The 17247-nt window shown below is 43.1% G+C and overlaps 2 protein-coding genes across 5 annotated transcripts in view; one reads left to right on the top strand and one right to left on the bottom strand.

The window, feature by feature from the left end:
- KLRG2 (killer cell lectin like receptor G2) overlaps positions 1 to 6111 on the top strand; it is a 22693-nt gene extending 16582 nt beyond the window's left edge. The window contains exons 3-6 of the mRNA XM_015588292.2: positions 2426 to 2527; positions 2912 to 3057; positions 4389 to 4492; positions 5008 to 6111. Coding sequence (XP_015443778.1) covers positions 2426 to 2527; positions 2912 to 3057; positions 4389 to 4492; positions 5008 to 5128 — 473 coding nt within the window. The 3' untranslated portion in view covers positions 5129 to 6111. The remainder of the gene's footprint in view (positions 1 to 2425; positions 2528 to 2911; positions 3058 to 4388; positions 4493 to 5007) is intronic.
- Positions 6112 to 10851: 4740 nt separating this feature from the next.
- Positions 10852 to 17247, bottom strand: part of LOC102880754 (putative RNA-binding protein Luc7-like 2) — a 57309-nt gene continuing 50913 nt past the window's right edge. For all 4 annotated transcript variants that reach the window (XM_006910480.1, XM_015588350.1, XM_025045834.1 and 1 more), the window contains 2 exons: positions 15173 to 15364; positions 10852 to 12162 (listed from right to left, as the gene is read on the bottom strand). In XM_006910480.1, coding sequence (XP_006910542.1) covers positions 11985 to 12162; positions 15173 to 15364 — 370 coding nt within the window. In that variant the 3' untranslated portion in view covers positions 10852 to 11984. The remainder of the gene's footprint in view (positions 12163 to 15172; positions 15365 to 17247) is intronic.

The following is a 17247-nucleotide window of genomic DNA, read 5'->3' on the forward strand; positions in this document are numbered from 1 at the left end:
CTCAGAATATTCTCAGTGGCAGCACTTTGCCCAGGGGAGAAGTCTGTTTGCAGAGAGCCAGAACTGGGGGGGAAAGCTAGATCCCCAGAGGGAGAATATGTCTCCCTTAGGTGTGAGTTAGAGTCGTCTCCTCTGGTCTGCAAGGCTGGATTACGTGTCCCGATTCAATGCTCCCAATGGCACTGGCCTTTGTGCAGCGTATGGAGGCATGCCTCACAGAAGTTATTGTTCCCTGTTTGTAAAGATCCTGGGCTCTGAACCCCTGGGGGCATGGAAAGGGAGTTTCACTGAAACTCCAACACCTGGCACACAGGTGCTTTGAAGGTAATTACTAAATAATGGCCCTAAGCATCTCAAAGTACTGATCAGATGGCTCTGGGGGGAGGCGTTTCCAAGGTCAGCATTGGAGCCCCACGTGTGGAAGAAGGTGTGTGAAGACTATTGTAACTTACTGTGTTTCTTTACTGCTTTGTTTTCTTAAAGGTCAGAGCTGAATTCAGTTACAATAGTTATATTTACCAAAGTGATTGGCGGATTTATTTTCCTTTTCTTCCCCAGGCTTTTTAGTTCTGCTTTCATTTTTTTAAGACTCTTAATTTATGTATCTTTTATTCTTAGCATTTTCAAATCCTCTTTTTTGGCTAACAGCTTCATTGAGCTATAATTCACGTGCCACACAATCCACCCATTTAAAACCATAGACTTCAACGGTCTTTAGAATCATCACCACAGTTTTAGAATATTTGTTTCACTCCAGAAAGAAGTGCTGTACTTTTTAACTATCACCCCCCACCCTCAAGCTCCCAACCCCAGGCAGCCACTAATCTACTTTCTGGCTCTATGGATTTGCCTAGTCCAGATGGATATTTCATGAAAATGGACTCATGTAATACAAGTCCTTTGTGTCTGGTTTTTTTGACTTAGCACAGTGTTTTCAAGGCTCATGCATGTTGTAGCATGTATGTACCAGCACCCCATCCCTTTTTATGGCTGAATAATATTCCATTGTATGGATATACCACATTTTGTTTATCCATTTATTAGTTGATGGAAATTTGGGTTAAATCCCTTTAAGAAGCAGATTATGTATATTTTTTATGTATTTTTTTTAAAAGCTTCAAAAGGTCACAGATGGAATGTTGACTTTTCATGTATCAATGTAACATAGTTTGTCTTTGAAGGGTTTTCTCTCATGCAAAAGGAAAAAGGGGATTTCATAAGTGCTTATGCTTTTAAAGTTGAATTATGATTGAAAATGTATTAAAGCTTGGAAATGTGTTCTGTCTTTCTTTGTGTGTGTGCCATACACATCTATGTATTTATACTACTAATACTAATATTACTAACGTGGGTATATACTAATACATCCATGTGATTTTTTCAATGGAATCAGTTTTTCAAAAACAATAAACTATTTGCTGGAGAATTACCTCTGCTGTTTCAGACTTTGACAGATACGATGACTGAGTTTTTAGGACCCTCACCCCGACGATGTGGCACTCCTGACCCTCATCCCTGAGACCTGGGTGGGTCCCGGGCACCTTGCAGCAAGGCGTCTGGGAGGGAAAAGGTCTCTTCGTCTTCTAATTGATTTCACGATTCAGAAGTGCTCAGTCACTTCGGACAGGTGTGTGTTTCCGGGTTGAAAGCTGGTTATCGATGGCTGCGATTAAGCGTGTTTACTGTGTTTTATTCTCCAAGTTTTTCCTCTGACCTCCCTGGTGTTGCACCATCAGCAGGGCAGGCGGTGGCACTCGAGTGTGTCCTCTGTCTGAGCCTTTGCCTGCGCTATTCCTGCCGCCTGGATGTCATCCTGTCTCCAGAGTTCCTTTTCCCCCTGCCACTTCATTCCAGCCACCTGGTCCCCTGGGTCCTTGAGCTGCTGACAGCTCACACCCATCTAGTGTTCTACAGCTTGCAAAGTGCTCCTTGCACAGTGCTTCCTTAGCAGCCTCCTGCGACCTGGAGAGAGAGAAGAGGCGGGTGATTTCAGGGTTAAAATGGGGAGACACCAAGAACGCCTGAGTCAGGACTTGAATCCAGGTCTGTTAAACTGCAGATCTATCCCTCAGTTCTCTCTCGTTTGTTGTCTTGTCTCTTGGGACCTTTGCCTCGTCTGTTAGCATCTTGAGGGCTGTGTATTTGTACCCTGAGTCTAGGGCCCACTAGGTGCTCAATCAATGCTTGTTAGCCAATTATTTGTTCTCTTTCTTGAATAGAATCTTAGGTCTTTCAGTTATTCAAGAAATGGAACATCTTCTGGCATTTTTCTCCCAAATAGGAAGTTCTCACCCATGTTTTTCCTGGTGTCTGGGCCGAGGGGGTGGCCACTCAGGTGGGTGTGACGCAGGTGTGTAAGTCGGTGAGCGTGGTTGGCATGGTCTCCTTCTAACGTGTCTCCTGGTTGTCCCCTCCCCACCCCCAGGGCTGCCTATGTACATGAAGTCCCTGCGCTGGGCGCTGGCAGTCATGGCCGTGCTCCTGGCGGTGTCCACGGTTGCCATTGTGGCCTTGGCCTCTAGAACAGGTATGGTACCTCCTCCCCATCCCATCCTCTCCCCTCCCCGCCGGGCCCCACCACCAGGGTGTCTAGTCCTCACAGTACCTGTGTGAGAATTAGGAGACATCCCCACTGGGCATGAAGACATGTGGCCTGCTGAGCAAAGATAAGGAAAAAGCTCCTTCTTCTTGCTGGATATAGCCTGCGCCCTGACGGGCAATCGGGTGTCAGCCCTCGGGGGCTTTGTCCACGGCACAGATTGGACAGCCTTCCGGGGGCCCTGCCCACCCTGCTTGCCACCCAAAGGCTCACCAGTGCCATGCCTCCAGATTTGCACCTCAGTCAAGGCAACGGCCAAGTTTTGATTTTTTAACGTATGTACTCGCGACTTACTGTGGTCTCCGCTTGCAGGGGCCACGTGCCGGCCGTGCCCCCAGGGCTGGCTGTGGTCCGGGGAGCACTGCTATTACCTCTCCGCTGAGGCCGAGGCCTGGGAGGCCAGCCAGGCTTTCTGCTTAGCCCACCACGCCACCCTCCCCCTGCTGAGCCACACCCAGGTGAGGAGGGGGTGGGCAGTGGAGGGGTGTGGATACTGTCACAGATTGCAGACGGCTAGCCCTGGAAGGAACTGGCAAAGATCTAGTCCAACTCTACATTCCAGAAAAATTCACCAAGGCCTGGAGAAATAAAGTGACATGCAGGGGGACCAGACATCAGGTTGCACAGGTCTTCAGTTTACTCCTCACTCTAGGGAGCCGATGTGGAGCAGGGATGCACCCTTTAACAGCACTGATTTCCCATCGATACCCCATAATTTGCCTAGTTATTTCTCAATTGCTGACCATTTACTTGGGTGGTCTCCAGTCTCTCTTTACACATGGCACTGTATTACCTCTGGGTAAACTCATCTTCTCAAACCCTTTATGTTCTTGGATTTACTCCCCAAAGTGGAATCACGCATTGGAGCGACAGGAACGGAGGTACCACTCTCGTTCTGTATGTAGCATCAAGTATGTTCCCCATAAGTCTGGATGGGTGTGGGCGGGGCAAGGTCAGCCTCCCCGCCCCCACCTGCCAAGTCCCTGCACCAGGAGTGACGCTGTTGAGAGATCTTTTAAATATAATTGAAATGCAATTCAAAAACAAGTTGAAAATTTTTAAATACGCTTTGTGTTACGTCATCGTTCAAAACAACACAACAAGGACTAATAGTTAAAAGAAATAATTCTAATAGCTCTCTAACACACTTGTTTGGGTTCTTGTTCCTTGTCTCTGCATCCACATTTTTTCATTATTATAATCAAGCCACAATTTGGATTCAGCTTTTCACTTAACTGTAACCCCTCACACACTACAGCCTTTCATGTACCATACCTTCCCCCGTGCTGCTCTGTGATCTTCATACTTTTATTCTTTTAATGGCCTTAATAGTACTCTACTAAGCTGATACGATGTAACTTATGCTCTTGCTGGCAATGGTGCCTTTGACTGTCTGCCCCCAGGACGCCTGTGCCGCCTAATCCACTTGCCTCCTGCCCAGTTAGGCTGTTTGCTGTCACCTCATGTCCTTTGTAGCCTCCCAGCTTTGCTCATGCCTTTCCCAGCACCTCTCCACTCAATATGACTATGCATTGCTCGGTGGGGACTGGCATTCACGTCCTCTCCTCTCGAGGGCTGAGATGGGGTCACCCCCATTTCTGGTCCCCAGTCCTGAGTGCAGTGCCTGGTAACCAGCAAACATCCAGTACGACTCTCCGATTCCTGGTGTTTTGGGGGAGTCGAGTTGAGCTGGGTTGCTTCTTCGGCCTGGCAGGCTGGGAACTTGGCAGAAGCCCCGGGTGAGCCGTGCCAGCGTCTGGAGGAGTGACCAGCTGCTTTTCTCTCTCAGAACTTCCTGAGCAGATACCCGGTCACCAAGTCCTCCTGGGTGGGGGCCCGGCGAGGCCCCTATGGCTGGCACTGGATTGATGGGGCCCCCCTGCAACCCCAACTGTAAGTCACTGTGGGCCTGTGTGGAGGGCGCCCTCTGTCCCTAATGCACTAGCATGGGCTCCCCGGGGTGACCAAAGTGACATCACAGCAGGTGCCAAAGAGGAGCCGAAGTCCTTCCCCACCTCCCCTATGGCTGTTCTAGATCCTCCCCAAATTCAGTCCCCATGTTCCACCCCTGGCCTGAGGTGACCCTTGGGAGGCTGACCCCAAACCCATGCTCAGGGCCTGGTTTTGTTTAGTCCCCATCACCCCACCCCTTGTTTGGGACCCCCAGCACATTCACCCAAGCAGGACTGTCACCTGTTCTACAGATAAGGGGTGCGCCACTCAGGTTTGGTGGTTTACCCAGCGCCACGCAGCCGATGAGCCAGGGGCAGCCTCACGAACCCTCCCTCAGGGCGCTTCCAGACCCCGTGTGGTGATTCGAACAGTACCCAGGCCAGCGGGCTGGAGGGCCGCGACGCCAGGAAGCCCCTTCACCCAGCACACCCCGCTTTCCTCTCGCCCTTCCCCAGACTCCCAGAGGAAGACAAGGACCAGCTGGACCTCCAGTGCGGGGGTCTGGAGGGAGGCAAGCTTGTGGCTTTGGACTGCGCCTCTTCAAGACCCTGGGTCTGCGCCAAGGGGACAGACTGACGGGTTCCGCCCACCTTGAGCCTGTTGGAGGCATGCAGCCCCCGGGGAGGTCCAACCCTGGACGCTTCGTGTCTCCCTGCCTGAGCCAGCCTGGCAGCTGAGAGGCTTTCTGTGGCCTGGGGCCGAGTGCCCATTACAGTCTCTAGTCTCCAGCTGCTAAAGCGGATTTATTTTGTGACCTTGGGAGGGTTTTTTTTTTTTAATTTTTTTAAAGCATTTCTGAGCCTTGGTCTCTCCCTCATTAAAATGGGCATTTCCTCGTCCCTCACCTATGTCATCACACACACACCCTTTTGGTCCTGGAGGAACAGAAAAGGATTAGCGATCTCCGCTGAGCCCAGCCTGGTTCTCAATGAGCCCATGAAATGAGTCTCCCATTGTCGTGTGGCCGTGGAGTTTGACAGCAGGGACACCATTGCTATGCATGCCATTTCTGGGCAGCTGGACACATGGCCGACACAGCTGACTACCAGTGTCACGGCAAGTGAGGAAGAGGAGGAGGGAGGTTCTGCATTGATGGCCAAGGCTGGGACAAGGCAGAGGACAGGGCCGCCTGGGAAGGAGGAGCCAAGGAAGCATATCCGCCCTCCCTGCACCTTGGTAGGTACAAGTTGCTGCACAGCATGGGGTCCAAGTGAGAAAGAAAACTGGAGAAATGTGGGGATGTCCGAGACAGCTCGTCCACCCACAGCTGTGGGGACACCAGCCTGGAGATGTCTGTGTCGGGGTTCAGGGAAGGGCTAGAGGGCCTGGAAGGGCTTGTTTAGTCTCCCCAGCCTGTACAGACCTACGACAGGGGACTTACACCTGTGTCTTATCTTGGTGCCAAGCATTCAGCAGAACACTTTCCTCTTTGAAGTCAGATCACGTATCCCAACCTTAGAGAGACCTCTATCGGTCCATTTAAACCAGCATCTCGTACAGAATGTACGGGCGCCTGGGAGAAGGGTGCGCTTGACAAGCAATAAAAATCATAGAAACATTCTGGTCCGTCTTGTGGCTTCCTTCTTATTGCAGCTACAAATTAACCCCCGAGCTTGATAACATGGCGTTTTAACCCACTGCAAAGCCCTCCTCAGCAGACGTCTTGTGCCCAGTACATCAGGCTGGTTTCGGATCAGGAGCCCTTTGGCTCCTCCCAGCTTCAAGGCCAAGTACCACCGGCCTGGGGCTCCCTGGACTCGGGTGACACTTAAAAGCACCTGTGGAGGTGCCCAGGGCATGGTGCCATGGCCTGGAAATCTGAAAGTTATTTAGCTTCACTTGGTGAGGTAGGGGAATAAGAGAGTGAACTTATATCTACTACACTAGGAAACCTGCTAGTTACTACCCAAAGCTGGCAAACCAAGTAGTAGCTGGGTAAGCTTACTGTTTAGAAATATGGAGACAAATACTAGAGGAAACAGCAAATATAAAACGTTTGCCTTAAAGCTAATTGGTGGTGACAGAAGTCAGAAGAGGGGCTGTCTGAGCGAAGGAGTAATGACTGGGAAGGGACATGCCAGGGAACATTCTAGGTGCCGGAAATGGCCTAGAGTTTGATCTGGGTAGAGTTGGGCGTAGACATACAAAAATTCACCAAGCTGTTACACTTAAGATTAAAAACTAAAATGTCTGTCCCCGAGGAACAGGAATGAGGTTAAGGGGCGGGAGGGGCGGGGAGAAGGAGGTGGTGGAGAGGAGACTGAATTTTTTTAAACATTACATCCTTTAATACTAACTTAAAACCATATTCATATAAAAAAATAATAACCCATATTCATGTACTACTTTAGTAAAAAAAACTTTTTTTTTTTAAAAGGGTCCACAGGATTCTGATGTGCAGCCTGCCTTGAGAACTAGCAGCTTCACAAATTATTCCTTCGCCGGCATTTTGTTCCAGCGTGTAATTATTTGTTTCATTGAGGGACATTCTCATTAAGTTTCGGCCTCACCTTCAGAGCATGTCTTTCTCTTTCTACAAAACAGAAGCTGGAAAAGTTACACAGCAGGTTGGTCTGCATGGAATCCCTCTGAGTCATTTCTCTCGTCTCTTTTCCCACCAGGCACTGCCAACTGCTACTGTTTGAAATCAACATCTAGTAACACTGCCACCAGCACTGGCTTGTTTCCTGGAGCTCTGGAGACCTGCCTCTGACACAGGCGGCCCAACAGCTCACAGCAGCCTCTGCGGGGCAGCTCCTGACATCCAGTCTGTTGAACAGTCACCTATTAAGCACATGCAACTCATCATACTCCAAGTCCTGAGATTCTAATGCAGTGGGTCCCCAAGTCGGGCCCCCAAGTCCAGTTTCTATCAGCCTTCTGGGTGATTCTGATGCAGATGGTGCAGAAAACACATTTGGAGAAACACTAAGAGCCCATACTGCCACCAGGGCGGTTGGGGGAGGGGATTTAAACCAATTTTGAGGTATAATTTGCACCAAAGTGGTACACCCATCTCAAGAGTACCCTTTGACAAATGTAGTAATCACTGCCAATCAAGATATGGAATAGTGTCCCTTTGCAGTCGATACATCCTCCTCCCTGACCTTCAACCGCGAGCAAATCTGCACTCTCACTAAAGTTTAGTTTGTTTTAGGATTTCGCATGAGTACTCTATTGTCTGCTTTTTCAGCCAAGTATAAAGTTTTAAAGACTTATTCACGTTGCTGCATGTTATCAGTAGTTCCTCTAAGGAAATGTACCAGGATTTATCTTGTCTAGTTGGTGATATTATGGTTATCTCCAATTTGTGGCTATTATGAATACAACTGCTACGAACACAAGTTTTTGTGTGGACACAGGTTATTTCTCTTGGGTACCTGGGAGTAGGATTACTGGATTGGCTGATAAGGATGTTTAATTTATAAGAAACTGCCAAACTGTTTTCCAGAGTCGCTCTACCTCTTTATAATCCCACCCAGATCCTAGTTCCAGTTGCTCCACCTTTTTGTCAAGAGGTCTTTTTACATCTGCCATTCTACTAAGTGCAGTGCTATCTGTGTGGTTTGCATTTCCACTTTCCTGATGACTGACGATACAGAGCCTCGCTCATGAGCTCACTGGCCATTTGCATATTTTCATGATTCTGATACCGATGGTCCAGAGACCATATTTAGAGAATCCCCACCTAAAACACCTGTATGCCCACAAGACAGAGTACTTTTAAAGTGCTGACTTAAATGGAAAACTTATGATATCCCCAACCTTATGACACTTTTCAAGATAGTTCAAAAAAAAAGTGGGGGGTGGGACACGAACACATATATGCTCTCTACCTGGATCTAACAAGAAATGGAATCGTTTCTCTTCATGTCTATAAGACCCAGGATGGAGCTGTCACATGGAACTCAACCACGTTTAAGCCCATTTGAGTTGGAGCTCATTTTAGGCAGCCAACAGTATTCAGACACAGTAGTTTACTGCAGTGGGGGCCTTGAGAGCAACTCTTTCAAAGCAGTATCAGAGCAGATTCTGGTGCTGGCATCAGCCTATGGCCGCATCTCCTTGCTGGATCCTTCACTGAGACCCCAGTTCTGAGTCTGAATGCCTTGCTTTCAGCCTAAACTCTACCTATACTGGCCATTAGTTTGGTTTGATTGCCAGATGTGCTTGTGGACCCAGAACCGATGCCATGCGTTTCAGTGGTTTAACAATTGAGAGAGCCATACCTGTACATTACCAGATGAATATCCACCTTGGATATGTTCGTATTTTAAGAATTATGTAGTATTTACTGGGATTCTTAATATTGAAAACCCTATAGACATTTCTGATTTTTAAACTGTTAACACCACTCATGAAAACTTTAATATAAACTACCATTTTGAAAGGTACCACACCAAATGAGAAATTACCACACTGAATGACAAGTGTTTAAATTGTTATTGCACACTTGGTTCTGGTTCAAAGGGCTAATGTTGAAAGCTATTATCAAATGGTTTATGAAAACACTCTTAAAATGAAACTTGGAGGAAAAAACCCAAGAACTTGGAAAAGTCAAACAGTTTTAGGAAAAGCCAAACATTATCAGAGAGGTAAGAAAGTCTTGAAAAAACAAGTGTCCTTAGAAATGGAGGGTTTTTCTTCAGCTGATGCTGTCGATGTGACTAAGCAAGGCGGCTTTGGGGGAGACGCCTGGGGGTAGCAAAACAGAGGCCTTACTGAAGGCCAGCTCCAAGCAGGACACCCCAGAGGATCAAGTTTTGCAAATACGTGACTAATCTTATACTTTCTACTACAGTCACCAGATAACACAAAAGTACCAAAAATTGTGTATGAGAAAGATGATTAAGATTGACATTTTAGGGTTATTCTAATTCCGAGTGGCTCCCCTGACTCAAAGATTATTAAAAATTTAGACTGTTTACCCCAAAGTCTAAACTAGAGGTATCTAAGCAAAAGAATTTGTATTAAAAGGGTTTTTGTTTGTTTTTAATGGAATTATTCACTTAAAGAACATGCAGCTAAGTGCCCAGCCCAGGATGATGTCTGATACTGGCTTGTACCACCTACAAATAACTGTAGTAATAACTGATAAGACAGCTATTTATATGATGAGGCAGAGAGTAAGTATTAAACTGCAATGTTACAAACATAATGCTAAAACTTAACTTTTCGATCGCGTTCAACTTTGGCCTCTAACTCCAGATTATCACTAACTGTGACAAGTCAGGTCCCAGAGAGCGTGCCTGGTCCGTACCACCTTAACCTTTTCGATCTTACTCTACCTGCCAAGGTACTAAATCCAAAGTGCTTGTGAAGATTTCACCCATTTCCCATTCAGATGAGAGTGCAGCTCGCTGCCAGCGTTAAATTTACTTAAACACGCTCTTTGAGGCTGAAGCAAATCTGACTGGTTCTCACTGTGAAAATGAAATATAACAACTGTTCTTGGAGTTATTTCTAAACAGAACTTGTCTCTAATCCTAATGTAAAAGAAATGTATACATAAATCGGATTCATCAAATGCATCTTCGGCTAACAACTGTTCGAGAACAATGTGAACATCAAGCGTCGGAATGTTGTTTTCTAGGATTTGACATTTTCAGCGATCGAGAATTACTGTATTTTGTAAATGGAAACAGCACTAAAAACAGAAGACTATTAATAGAATGATGTCACTTGTTTCCAAAGACTATCGATACACTAGAGCGATGTAAAAATAATTTAAAAAGGAGGCTATTTTGTGGCAAACTTTGGGGGCGAGGTTAAGACTGTAAACCGGGAGTGATCTCGGGGCAACTGCCAGCGAGTATTCTTGGGGCAAACAGGAAATGGGTTAAGAAAACAGCACAGACCACTAGGAACAAAGCAGACACAAAACAATTTCTCAGCAACCACAAATAATTAAGGGAACGGGCCACTGATGCAGAAGAGTCTCAGATTAAACTCTATAAACTCAATGTGTGGAACCAAAAATGGCAGAAAACCTCCAAATAATGAGGCAGCTTGGTAAACTGGTAACTTGACAAGTGTCTCTTTTAGATGTAGACCTGATGTCATCTAGAATATTAGTTTCCTTTTCTCTCTGAAGCCCACATTCCTCTGCAACACTTAGGGGAAACAAAGACAAAAACAGTTATTGAAAGGTGATGCCAGTTCACTATACTCACACACTAATTTCATTACTTAATGTATTTTTGTTCCTCAGATTTTCTAGAATCACAAGTGATACCTGCCAACTACTATTTAAATCAAAGTGGCCATATAGCTCTTCAGTGCAGAAATTGTTAGTCTCATTACACTGGTTATACCATGTTTTTATTTCAGTTTGCTGAATGAGAAGAAATACAAAACAAAAACAAAGGAAAAACCCAGTTTCTTCTGCAGGTCCAGTCCTTCTCTCTAGCCCTGAAGTAGCCAGAGTACAGTCAGCAAGGGACTTGGGGGGAACAACAGTTCATCTTGAATCTTTGCAAGTATATATTTATTTCCTTTGGTGCCTTGCACAGTAAGGCACTATTACTGATATAACAGAATAGAAGAAATGCCCACAGCAAATAGTTCTAGTGACAATTTACTAGACAAGTTACAGTTTAATAATGGTGGTGGTGATTGTTTCTTTCATTTTATTATTCTTTTTACAATAAGGGTGTAGCCTTTATACTCCACACACACAAAATAAAACAAGTGCTTATGAAAAAGTCCCAGCCCCCACCCCCCTTTTCAAAACATCCTGAACGTAGCAATTCAATAGAACAGAAAAATCAAGACTTGTTTGATTTCAAATTTTCAATAAAAAAGCAAAGTATGTAATGCAACAGCTGTTCAACTTCCAACTCTAAAGAGGCATCATTAAACAAACAAACAAAAAACTCCCAGTATTTAAACTTCTCCAGCACACACTCCAGTATAAATGCTCTGAACTGTAATCAGCTAGTAATTAATAATTGGAATAGGACTTTAGAACAGAAGTTATATTGCTTCCCTACCCCCTTCTTCTTATCATTAGAAGGGAGAGGTGTGACGGATATAAAAGTCAGAGGAAGAAGAATTAAAAAGGAAAATTCCCAAAGCTGCTGCTGTTTGGACTAGAAAGAAAGACAGCATTTTACAAATGTTCAAAAAATCCCAAGGCAAGTAACACAATTCGTTCACTATCACTCCTACTAGAAAGAATTAAAGACATCGGCATCTTACATGAAACGGTACGTTCAGAATTGTATTACAGGTTCACCAGAAAACTATGGATGTAGTTTTAGGCTTCATTAAGGAAAACAAGTTCAGTTCAGATCAAGTAAGATACTGTACACCTAGCCTAACTGGATCGGTGTCTGGAACTGCTCACTGTGTCACCCCGAACAGCTGTAAACTAAACAATAGTATTTAACTCCATTGGAAGCTTAAGGGTTGAGGACATGTACACAGCTAATTATATCTCCCCTGCTTCGCGCTCTTCAGAGCTCCGCCTGTCTTCTGATCTGCCATTAGCGCTCTCATAGGACCGCTTCTTATCTTTTCGATCTCTGTCACGAGGTGATCTGTCTCTTGAATTCCTGTCTCTGTCCCGTGACGCTAAGTCTTGGTCTCTGAATCTCTCTTTTGAGGATCTGAAAAATATTAATTTGAGGAGCAAAATGTGTTGGGAAACCCAAAATCCAAATGAAAGAATCGGATAAATATTAAGGTATTGATAGCTGAAGATAAACAGAATACATCCAAGAAAAACAGGAGTCAGTTTTCTGACAGAAAAGAGCACTCTCGTATTTGATAAGCAAGCTAACACCAGGAGATGGGTGAAAACAAACAGCTAAGGGTCAAAAACCATATGCTGAAATAATGATGTATATAGGATATTCTCATCATCTCAGAGGCAATCATAAAGCTTCTCCAATTCATGGCAAATGTATTTGATATAAAAATAATATATAGACAATACCTTAAAAAAGCAAAAGTATTATCCAATTAAAAAAAAACACAAAAGAATATAGATCCCAAATTGGATGGAAACCAATGCCTTAAACAGAGGTCAGCAAACCTTTTCCTTTGCTGTCTGGCCAGAGGGTAAATATTTGAGGTGTTGAGGTTACATACAATCTCTGTGGTATATTCTTCTTTCTTCTTTTTATCAACGCTTTAACAATGTAAAAACCATCCACAGCTTGCTGCTTATACAAAAACAGGTCAGAGGGCCAGATCTGGCCTGCAGGAAATAAATAGTCTGCCAACACTTAGCTTTGATAAGAGAACTACTCGATTAATGACATGGTTTTAAATAACCATTTATTATTTTAAAAATCTGCTTTACTCCTTCTGAGTTAACTCATTCAACCAACAGAAAAAAATTAGAATGGAAGACAGAAGATGATCACACTATAATAAATCTTAGTTAACCATAACTGGTTCTTAATACCACCTCTCAATTACCACACCCAACTTCAATAAGGTAAATAACAAAACAATCAAAAGCTCATATCAGAAATTCAATCAGAAGGAAATCCAAAGGACATTATGGGATCAGAATTAATATGGAACCTTCTATACTTTCAACATCTAGAATAAATCAGTAACATATTACATTTATTTCATTCTTTACAGGTGACATGGTACTTTTACATAATTATCTCATTTAACTTATGTTCAGAATTTGGATCTGAGGCTTGATTAACTAATACTTTTAACTTCTAAGGCAGAAAAAAACTATTGTTTTAGAAATACAGTTAAGGAGGATTAAACCAAAAAAAGTTGAAAGATTAAATAATGTCAACTTTGAGCATTCTACCTAAGGCTTTAGTAAGCCAAATTTAAAAATTATATGCGAAAAAGAAAATCACACAGCACACATCTGCATACTCTAATACTATCCATAAGTCTTTGTAAGAATGGAATATGAAGAGAGATAATAGAGATGATAATGAAGAATAAGGACATGAGTTGCTGGTAAGTTCCAGAGGCTGGTAATAACTGAAAAACAACTATGAGATGAGCATCAACTAATGTTTTGTGAGAGATTACAATGTCCTATATACATAAGCAGTTTTCATTCACTATTACACTCAAACTACCAATAATCCTAATAGAGCAGGTACTCTTACTATCTCTGCTTAGTAGATGGGGAAAGGTAGGCGAATCAGATTACTTAGCCAATGCCACTGAACACAAATAGACTGACTCTGGAGTCTATATTATGTCTGAACAGAGCAGGAAGCAAAAAATGCAAATGGCCCTCATTCACCAAGGGCCACTGAACACAAATAGACTGACTATGGAGTCTGTATTATGTATGTCTGAACAGAGCGGGAAGCAAAAAATGCAAATGGCCCTCATTCACCAAGGAAAAGTCACAAACATTGCCAGGGAAAAGTCACAAACAGAATTTACTAATAATATCAGAGACCAACAGTTTTTACCTATTCGAATGATACTTTATTCAAGTTTTATCTACTACCCAAAGCCATTTTTTATTACCCTAGCATCTCCCTCATCTAAATGCCTGTGTTATTTACCCTATGATATACAGTTTAGCTCTTTCATAATATGCTAGGTCTTATATCAAGTCACCACAATGTATACTTTAAATATCATAGAATTATATTTGTCAATTTACCTCAAAAAGCTGGGGAGGGGGAGACCTACTTGGAACAAGGCAAGAATATAAGAAATAAACAAAATATTGATTAAAAGTCTATTAACCAACACAGCTTGTGAATGGTTTCAGGGAAGGGCTAGTTGAGGGTCAAAAACAAATAGAAAGTTTAAAGGGCTTTCTGTGGATTCTATCATGGGTTTTATATAGAGTAATCCACAGAAAAATTTAAGACTAGTAGAGTAGGTACCAGGCACTCAAAAATATTTATCATATATATGCTTTAAAATAGTTGTAAAAAAAAAAAAAAAACCAATTTTAAGCATAGTTTATGTTCCTTAGAAATGAAATGGCTTAAGGACCATCATGTGACCTGAGAAGTTTTGGGAGTTTGACCTATGTAGACTGTGAGTGCTAAGGTTCCACCTCATTTTAATCCTTTGCCTGATTAAATATTCAGGTCCTTAAACATAATGAATTCACCCTGGGTCTACCCTCCTTGTACGTTCTGAATTTTCATGCCAAGGAAGCCTAACATTTCTTGCTTAAGATTCTGCATCTGCCCTGTCAAGCTAATTGTATACCATGATGCATACCGACAGTGCATATTAAACAAGAACATACTAGAATGTGTCTGCTCTGAAAAAGGGCACCAGCTCAAAGAAGTTTGGAAAACAGTGAGTCAAACAAAGCTGAACAACTCTTTTAATGAAAGGACTTCTCAGATCTCCTGATTCATCAGTACAAATGGAAAAAACTCTAAGACTATTGGTACTTAAAAATATTTGCTCATAAAGTACTTTTTTGCCCAAGACGCACTAAGCAGAAAAAAGCAATAACCTCTGCACATATTTGTTCCAATTTCTTACTCTGGCTCTTAAGTATATTCTTTGTGAACTACCCATATGATCAGGGAAAAAATGTTATATACCCACACAAATGTGTACATACTACCCAATGCAAGTTTCAAACCAACAGTATTCCAATTCTAAACCGTAAAGGTAGTTCATATCCTCTTACGGACACCTCAGTACCTCCTCCTGGATCGCTCTCTGCTCCTGTCTCTAGAACTGTGCCCACTTCTCTGGTGGCTTCGGCTTCGGCTTCGGCTACTAGAGCGAGATCTGTGGCGATGGCGTTTCTCTCGAGATTTGGATCGAGTTCTCCTCTTCCGTTCCCGTGACATGGAGCGAGACCGATGTCTGCGATGCTCTCTGGACCTGGATCTACAAAACAAAAAAACAAAAACTGAGTTCTTAGCTTCGTCAGCACTCCACTTCTCACTTACTACAGCCTCTTATTTAAAAAGAAACTCTCAGTAGCTTTACTTAACACCGGTTCTATTTCAAGTCAGGTAAATCTATACGAAAATAAACTGCTGGTATACTGAATAACTATGTACCAGAATGTCAAAATAAAAATTAAACTAGCTCTTAGAGGTTAATCAGTATTATATGAATTTACACCATGAACATATATATAAAAAGAAGGAAATAAGCTACACCACTACTACATGCCAGAGATTATATTATCTAGATCAGGAGTCCCCAAACCAGGGTCGTGGACCCATACCAGTCCAGGCCCCACAGCAGGAAGTGAGTGGCAAGTGAGCGAGTGAAGCATAATCTGTATTTGCAGCCACTCCCCAGCACCAGCATCACCGCCTCAGCTCTACTCCAGATCATTAGGCATTAGATTCTCAAAGGAGCACCGGTCCCTGGTGCTAAGAAGGTTGGGGATTGCTGAGATGCTTTATGAATTTAACTTCTAAACCTGTAAGATTTTTAGTATACTTAAAGTATATACCTGATGGACATGGATAGAAGGGAGGAGAGGTATAAGAAAGAACATTGTTTAGAATAAGTTACTACCTCTGAATTAGAGGTTATAACTATTGAAATAAGTCTGAATGTCCACAATATGCCTAGTCACCGTGTAATCAAAACACAAAACATGCATAAATCATTTTAGACAACTTAAATTGCAAAAAGAAAGTATTCACAATGAGTATGAGTACTAGAGAAGGAAAAATATGTTGAAGGAGGAGAAAAAACACTTTGGTAGCCTCCACTGGGTCGCAAAACTACCCTATATACTGTATGTGTGGTGAGGGTGGAGATGGCATATGCAGAGGACAGAGAACATCTGAGGGAAAACAATGGGGAAGAAAAGTGTGGACCTTTGTCAAAAGAGTTACTTAATCCGATAAAGTTGAAAAGCACACTATTCAGGAGATATGATTTACAACTGAGTTTATTTTCAAATTATTTTGTTAAGTGAAGTTTAAAAGCGTTCAGAGTATGTCAACATTATAGTCAAAGAAAGGTACATGCTGTAAGCCTAACATCAACCAGAGCTGAACAGAATATTTCCACAACTGAATAAAATATTCTGAAAAGCAGCAAGGGGGAAAGAACATAAAATTCATTCAATACAAGTTTTACCAAATGATATTTTGCTTAATCTCTCATGTTGAGGTATTACAATACATCTATTTCTTGCGATGTATAATTTCATCCATTGTTAAAAAAGTTCTAGGCCAGTTATAAATTCGTTCAAAAACATTTACTGGGTGCCTATTACACTGTTCTAGGCACTAGAGAGATTGAGCAGCAAATAAAGTCCCTGACCTCATGGACCGTTTACTAAAGAAAGATGTCTATATAGATACGTAGGCAGTAAATAAAGACAGGTCAGGGAGTAAAGAAATGGTATATTAAGGATAAAAATAGAGAAATAAGGTGGTAATCTTTTATACAGAATAAGCATGGTAGGCTTTTCTGACAGGACAGCATTGAAGCAGAGTAATAAGGAATGAAGAAAATCAGCTACTCCGCTGTCTCAGAGGAGTGCTTCCGCTGGAGGGCGCACAGGCACAAAGGCTTTCTCACTCCTGCAAGTGGGAGAAAGCTCAGCATGCTGAAGGAAGAGACCTGTGCAGCAAGAACGAAATGAGCGAGGGGAAGTAATTCCCAGGGTCTCACAGGCAGGATGACCAAGTACTTTATCATTCAAACCAGGATGCACTCAATAATAAATTACACGGAAGGAAAGGGGGAGCTATTAATAAATATGCTGAGACAAGACATAAACTGTAACTACCCCAAGG

The sequence above is a fragment of the Pteropus alecto genome, unplaced genomic scaffold (assembly GCF_000325575.1).
Source record: "Pteropus alecto unplaced genomic scaffold, ASM32557v1 scaffold22, whole genome shotgun sequence".
NCBI lineage: Eukaryota > Metazoa > Chordata > Mammalia > Chiroptera > Pteropodidae > Pteropus > Pteropus alecto.